The 7,595-nt window shown below is 38.9% G+C and overlaps 1 protein-coding gene across 1 annotated transcript; it reads right to left on the bottom strand.

Annotated features, from left to right (window-relative positions):
- Positions 1-469: 469 nt before the first annotated feature.
- On the bottom strand, positions 470-4,363 carry h3f3c (H3 histone, family 3C). Its single transcript, XM_048186968.1, has 4 exons — positions 4,210-4,363; positions 3,188-3,331; positions 2,962-3,115; positions 470-1,857 (listed from the first exon to the last, which is right to left on the bottom strand). Exons 2-4 carry the CDS (start codon positions 3,313-3,315, stop codon positions 1,729-1,731), a joined length of 411 nt encoding a protein of 136 aa, XP_048042925.1. The 5' UTR covers positions 3,316-3,331; positions 4,210-4,363; the 3' UTR covers positions 470-1,728.
- Positions 4,364-7,595: the final 3,232 nt, after the last annotated feature.

The raw sequence follows: 7,595 nt of genomic DNA, 5'->3' as shown, positions 1-7,595 counted from the left end.
CTCTAAAGACTATAAACGCTGAGATGCTTTGCTTCACCAAGAGGAATTCACAATCAAGATGGAAATTCACAAGAAAATTCACAGTAGAATAACCAGTTTCATTCATCAATAATTCACTTTAATCCTGTTAAAGCAACAGTTGTTGAATGAGGGATTGAACTAAACATTTTAGTTTGCTGCTACACCTGTATAACTAGAAATCTTATGTGACAATGATTTCAGCAGTATAGGGAAACAAATTGGGTGTCTCTACATAGGTTTAGCATGTTTTTTTTTTAAGTAATTATTTTTTATAAACTAAAAAATATGTTTCTTAAAAATTAGCACGATCCAACTTTCAACCATTTTTCAATCAATTTTGACTTGTAAGCAACATTTTAAAGTTACTATAAACATTAGATCATAGGACTAGGCCATGTGTCCAGATATGTGTTCGGTTGTGTGTATATAAACGACACTGAAAAGTCAGTTTGTGTAACATCTATTTATTACCACCAGAATATGAGAAATTTGGAAAATACAAAGATCAGCTTATTTAAATTTCTGAATAAGAAAAATAAAAGAAGCACAAACATGAGGTTACATCGTGTATCACAAAGAGAGGGAAGGAGCAAAGTTCTACCCAAACAAAGTGACTCAGAACTAGAGTACTAAACGTAAAGAATATTATTTGCTACACTCTGTGACTCTAATGCCGATCTTTAATTTGACAAAACTGGAATTGAAAGAGTGGAAAACGACAGAAAAAGAGTGAGAAAGACAAAGAAGAGAAGGGAGATCAGGATGTTATTTGAACAGTGTGGTTGAATGAGAGGCTGGTTTAGAGCGCCCCCCTGTGGCTGCCTGAAGTTATAACAGGAGGAGCAGGATCGGCTTTCACTACAATATGAAAAAGAAAAAAGAAAACGAATTCAAACTGATTCTCGGCGGATTAATCTTTTTTTCCCTAAAGAACAATTCATGTATGCATTGTAAAAAAAAAAGACACCATATTAACAATAATAGTAATCATCAATATTACAAGTAACAACTTTTTAACCAATAGATGCTGGTTTGCAGTTGAATACGATTCTGCTTTGCTGATCACATCACCCACAGACACTCACAGATAGAAGAAGTTTGGCTTCACACTCACCTCCACTATGAAGGGGCAAGTAAGGATTCAAAAAGGACATGTAAGGACTGGATGGATCAGGAAGCGGGGGGGCAAACTGGGTGGGATTAAAACAAAGTTGGGGTTCTGAAGGAGATTGGCGAGGACAGGTTTCAGGAAGGTGAACTGAGGCAGTTTTAGTAGCACCCTGCTGTGGAAGTTTCCGCTCCCCTTAAGCAGACTGACCCCAGACACCCCCCCTGTTTTTCTCTGCACAGTGGAGTAAGTGTGAGCGCAGGGTGAGATGACTTCTCCTTACACGTACGTTGAATGTGTAGCCCTAAACCGGGCATAAGTGGACCTCGTTTACGCTCCAAATGTGAATGTGTGAGAGTATGTGTTTGTGTTTATACACGTGCATGTGTGTGTGTGTGTGTGTGTGTGTGTGTGTGTGTGATCAGCAGCACCTGTTACATGCACATATATGTACCCTACGCGTAATTTAGACAGCACTAGCAGACTGAGACAAAGTTACTCCCCATCACTGATACTCTAAACTCTATCAAGAAAAGCAGGAGGAGAACAAGTGGAGAGACAGAAAGAAATAAAGAGGGCGATAGAAAGAACGGGAGAGTTTAAGCGCGCTCTCCACGGATGCGGCGTGCCAGCTGGATGTCTTTGGGCATAATGGTGACACGCTTGGCATGGATGGCACACAGGTTAGTGTCTTCAAACAGACCGACCAGGTATGCCTCACTGGCCTCCTGCAAAAATACACACAAAATCAGTCCGTTAATTTAAAAAGTTCAACATAAGCAGGGCTCGAAAATAAGGACTGCCCGATGGCCCGGGGCCAGTGTGAACGATGCTCGGGACAGTAGACCAAACGGTCACTTGCCCGATCGCGCCGGTGCTGTAGGGTGTGTGTTATACATCGTCTATGATATCGTAATTGTTGACTTAACAATCTGATATTATCGAGTATGTCCCTCACAAAAAACAAACAAGGACACACCCATTGAGTGCACGAATGCACTATGTGACGTAGTCTAGTAGGTTAGACTAGTGCGCGTGCATATTTAGAGTGTATGCATTCACTGCGCACACGCATTCACAAAAAATGCCCCTGTATATATTTCATATTTATATAATTTAATGTAGTTAACCAATATTACACAAAGAGCGCTGTTTTTCTTGATAAGAACTTAATATAAAGTGACTTACATTTTAGACACCAAATCATCTGTTTCACTCTGTTTCGCCAACTAAAATAGTTCCAAACAAAGTCCACAGCATTGTTTTGCGTCTCTGAGCAACACTTCCTGAATGAATCAGCAGCTTGAATGAAGCGGTTGAATCTCAATGATTCGCTCACTAACAGTGATTCGCTGCCACCTACTGGCGGGTTTCATTTCACATTTAAAGTGTCTTAATTTTTTTTTTTTTCATCTGCTCTTGACTGATTAACTTTAATAAAGTTGAATCTATTCTATAGTTATGCATTAGATTACAATTTCTGTACCTGAAAATCTCCTGTTTAAACCTACATGAAAAACTTGAAAAGCACCATTTATTTCATTTATATGTTTGTTCTGTTGTACTTATTTGTGCTATTACTGGTAATTTGATTATTTGTTACTATTTTATTACTTACTGTTTATTTGTCTAACAATATTTAAAATATAAATTAATCTAGTAGCTTTTGGTGTCATAACATAAGACAATAAAACCAATAACTATGCTTATTTTATAGGTCCATTTTCTTGTCTTTTACTTTTATTAATTTTTTGTTGTGGGGCCAGTAGAAAAAATCCTTAGCGTTGAGCCCTGATAAGGAATAAAAAGACCAGGTAACAGGCTATACACACCTGCAGTGCACCAATGGCGGCGCTCTGGAAACGCAGGTCAGTTTTGAAGTCCTGGGCAATCTCTCGAACCAGACGCTGGAATGGCAGCTTACGGATCAGCAGCTCAGTGGACTTCTGATACCGACGAATCTCACGCAAAGCCACAGTACCGGGCCTGCAGACAGGAAAGATGCTTAATGCAGGGTTCGTTTTTATGGTGCGCACAATTACAAGTCTGGAATATCACCTGTAGCGATGAGGTTTCTTGACTCCTCCAGTTGAGGGAGCGCTCTTGCGGGCAGCTTTGGTAGCCAGCTGCTTACGGGGAGCTTTTCCTCCGGTGGACTTACGGGCAGTCTGCTTAGTACGGGCCATTGCTAGTCGATATCACCTGAGAAAAAGGAAAATGCTTAATGTTTTAGAATACAGTCAAGTCAGTAAATCATGGGCACTTTTAGGACATACAATAATTGAACAATGTTTCTTTGAGCTAGTAAGTTTTTAAGCTAGTAAACTTAAGTATTGAGGCTCATGCACAGACAGACTAAGCTATAAAAGTGAGTAAACTAAAAATAGAATCGCTTGTTTTACACTTGTTTTGGTATTTGACTCAGTGCCTCATATGCTATTTCAGGCCACTTCCTCCAGCACGTCACGTTAAACCGAATAAATAAAAGCAACCACTCAGCGTTGGACTGAGACAGCCTTTAAACTAATCACAGACGACCATACAACAACAGTAAAGCAGGAGCCAGTAGCATTTGAGGAGCCTAAGAAACGAACCAATCTCAGGCCGTCCTGCCAGTTGTGGGGGCAAAGCAGTCCGTCTAATCCCCGCCCTAAACCGCAAGATTATGGCTGCAATTTGAACGGCAACTGAAGGGAGTCCGTGCATTGAGGCACAGGGGAGGACGTAAACTTTGAAATAAAATTGAAAATCCAACCCATACACCGCAAAACCAACAACACAGTACGGTAGCAGGCATCCTTGGGCAACTAAATAGTCGCTTAGAAGGAATATCTGCCGCGAATTTACGCCGTTTAACCGAAGTAAACAGAGACATGCGAAAGTGGGACGGATTTCAGTGTGTCCTCCGACACGAAAAGGAGAGCCTATTTTCTCTCGCGTCTCGCCATCGGCTTTCTCATTTTCAGACGATGAGATTTTAACGTTTTAACGCTCAAAATAAACATTATTCTGCAGGAAAGTTTCACAAAGCTGTTGAAAAGTATATCAGAGAGCAGACAGTGATGCATTGGGGCACTTACCTCAGGTGAACGTGTTTTAATTCGCGCAGTGAAATATGTGCTCGGCTTGTCTGGCAGTGTCAGTATTTACTATCTCACACACAATGGGTGCAGGGCGGCCAGAGCCAAAATGGCCGCGATGTCAATCATTTTCTCCCAGAATGCACCTCAATAAAACCAAACACAAAATTGACTATTTTTACAGTACAATTTCAATTATGATTTTCCGTTCCATTTAGCATGTAAACAAAGTGATTAATATGAAGTATATAAAGTACTGTGTTTCAGATGAGGTTTTACAGCAATCCCTTTGTTTTTCTGTTTTTGTTTAATGGAGGTCATTGGGTTTCGAGGAGACGGGCCGATGGGTTCATCCACTTATATAATAATGATAATGACAACAACAACAACAACAACTACGTTTTATATTATTATTAGCAATTTTAAACATTTCCCTTTATCAATTTACTATTTACAAAAATAGCTTTAATTTAACACTGACCCCTTTGATTTGAGGTATTTCAGTCCATGCCCTGATATTTTGTATGGATACAGAATTGTTTTGGAGCTCTAATGTATGCCTCAGACATCGCTTGTTGGCCATAGATGATCCTAGATCAGTCACTCATACAATGTTTTTTTACTTATTTTAGGCTGACATTCAAAACCACCCTCCAGCCACGCAGTAACTCTATCATAACCAAAGGCTTCATTCCTCTCTCTAATGCTTACTATCTTTAAGGCTTCAGTGACATTTCAGGAAGGATGTCCCATTTTCTATGTACCAAAACACATTGGGTTTTTATTATGTGCCTTGTAATAGTTGCACATGTGGAAAAGCACTCTGTACTCTGCTATTAAATGTAGTTTTGTATTAAGGCTATAAAGTCTGACTGGACTGTAATATAATCTGGTGTGTTGAGCGATTGTCTCAAGGGTCCTAAAAGCTTTTAGTTAAGGATCAGTGAGTCTCAGAGGCTAAAAGTGCTTTGAAGTTTTTATTATGACACACTCTCTAATTCATGTATAAAGTGGGTAATGTATCAGAAACATTTACAGATTAGCTCTGACTGCTGGGTAGAAGCAAAGTGGTCTTTTATTTATTTACTTACTTACTTGTACACTGTTCGCCAGAGGAGAACTGGCCCCCCGACTAAGCCTGGTTTCTCCCAAGGTTTTTTTCGCCATTTTTACACCTATTTGCCACTTGTTTGCCACCTGATGTCACCTGTTGGAGTTTGGGTTCCTTGCCGCTGTCGCCTTTGGCTTGCTTAGTTGGGGACACTTGACATTTGATTGACATTTGATATTCAGCAGTGCTTTGATCTGCCTGCATTGACACTATTCTTTAAGAGCTGCTGTGCAGCCAAAATAATGTACCAGTTATCAATGTAAAGCTGCTTTGACACAATCTACATTGTCAAAAGTGCTATATAAATAAAGGTGACTTGACTTGACTTATATTACCTTACAAATGCAAGTAATTTGAAAGAATTAATAATATTAAATAATATTTATGCTTCCCCAAACCTAGTTCAGATTATAGAATCACACCTAAATATGAATAATTACCTAACCTGTAATCTATTTTGTTTTTGAAAATTGCAACTACATATGGTGAATCTGTCACTGTTACCATGAGTGCAGATGTCCACCTCTTATTATTGTGAGATTAATTACAGACAACATGAGATGCCCCACTGAGATGTAGAATGGAAATACAGATGGTACGGTAATACTGCAAATTCAGCAATTTTACTGCAGTATTTTTCATTCCACTTCCTTGTGCTTCTCATGGGAAAATAATGTTCATTCAATGCTTTTTCCTGGTACCAACTGCAATGCCTTTTACAAACAACAGAGAGCACTGTCCTCCTGATAAAATCAAACAGACCATCTGATTAGGAAAGGAGGTAGTGGAGAAACCCTTATGGACCCATTCATATAAACTGCTATACTGTTGAAGAGCCAGCTTAATGAACACAGGCAATTGTTTCATTTATAAAAATTATCTTAACAAGCAGCCTTCTCTGTGGCAGACAATCATATTTTCATATCAGTATCTATTGTATTTTACCTAAACATATTTTATGAGAATATTAGCACACATTGTTAGCACACATTTGAAACATTTCTATGAGACCTTAAAGTAGTGACAACATGTAATTTTAATTAAAACACATGTCCTATCGCTCTCAAAAAATGTACACCTTTGTACTTTATTTAGCTCTAAAGCGTGCAAATAAGTTCCTTAAAGGTACATTAGTACCTTTTAACAGGGTACCGCCGCAGTGACAGCTTTTGTACCTTTACATAACTGTAAAAGTCTCTAATGTTGATGTGATGTTTAGAATTTCTGCCCAACATTTCTCATATACATCATAAGAATGATATATTATATACACAGCTTTAGTTCACAAATAAGGCAAACAACAATCCAGCCTAATCCTCCACCCACACTCATTGCCTGTGTGCTCTGAAAGGTCAGCCAGGTATCACAGCAAGGTGAGACTCAGTGTGAAAACAGTTACAGACCATATGTCCTCATCTCCACACACAACACCTTTTTCCATCCCCACAGTTCTGGTCCAGACTTCTTCCAAAACCTCTGATGTGCAGTGTGCCATTTAAGAGCATATCCTTACTATTGAGGGATATCCCAAAACAGCTGTATTCACCCAGTCAGATTCTAAACTGATAGTGTTGTTTGGCAGCATGATACTGCTGAGTTAATAGCAGGAACTCTGGAGTGCTGTAAGTAAGTAAGGTTTAACAATGACCACATTTATGAGCGTGGTCAGCAGTTAGCACAGTATGGTATGGCAGCTGCTCTATCTGGGCTTGCAGAGCACTGTGGTAAAAATTGCACAACCATCACTACAGTCCTTCAATTTTCACATCCCTGGCAGCTACATAATAACTTCCATTCAACACAAAAATTTAATTGCATTTAAATGTGGAATTTGCACTAAATTACACTCTGTTAACTGCAATACAGAAATAGAATGACATGTTTGCTGAGCTGCCAGTCTGTTGTTTAAGCATGGGTTTAAAGGGTTAGCTCACCCAAAAATTAAAATAATGTCATTTATTACTCACCCTCATGTCGTTCTACACCCGTAAGACCTTTGTTCATTACACAAATTAAGATATTTTTGATGAAATCCGATGGCTCAGTGAGGCCTGCATAGACAGCAATGGTACTTCCTCTCTCAAAATCCATAAAGGTACTAAAAACATATTTAAATATGAATACAGTGGTTCAATCTTAATATTATAAAGCGACGAGAATATTTTTTGTGCGCCAAAAAAAAACAAAACGACTTTTTAACAATATCTAGTCATAGTCGATTTCAAGGCACTGCTTCGGATAGTTACGAATCTTTTGTGTCGAATCAGTGATTCAG

The sequence above is a fragment of the Megalobrama amblycephala genome, linkage group LG4 (assembly GCF_018812025.1).
Source record: "Megalobrama amblycephala isolate DHTTF-2021 linkage group LG4, ASM1881202v1, whole genome shotgun sequence".
Taxonomy (NCBI): domain Eukaryota; kingdom Metazoa; phylum Chordata; class Actinopteri; order Cypriniformes; family Xenocyprididae; genus Megalobrama; species Megalobrama amblycephala.
The sequence above is the reverse complement of the archived record's forward strand: the minus strand, read 5'-3'. Positions and strand labels throughout refer to the sequence as shown.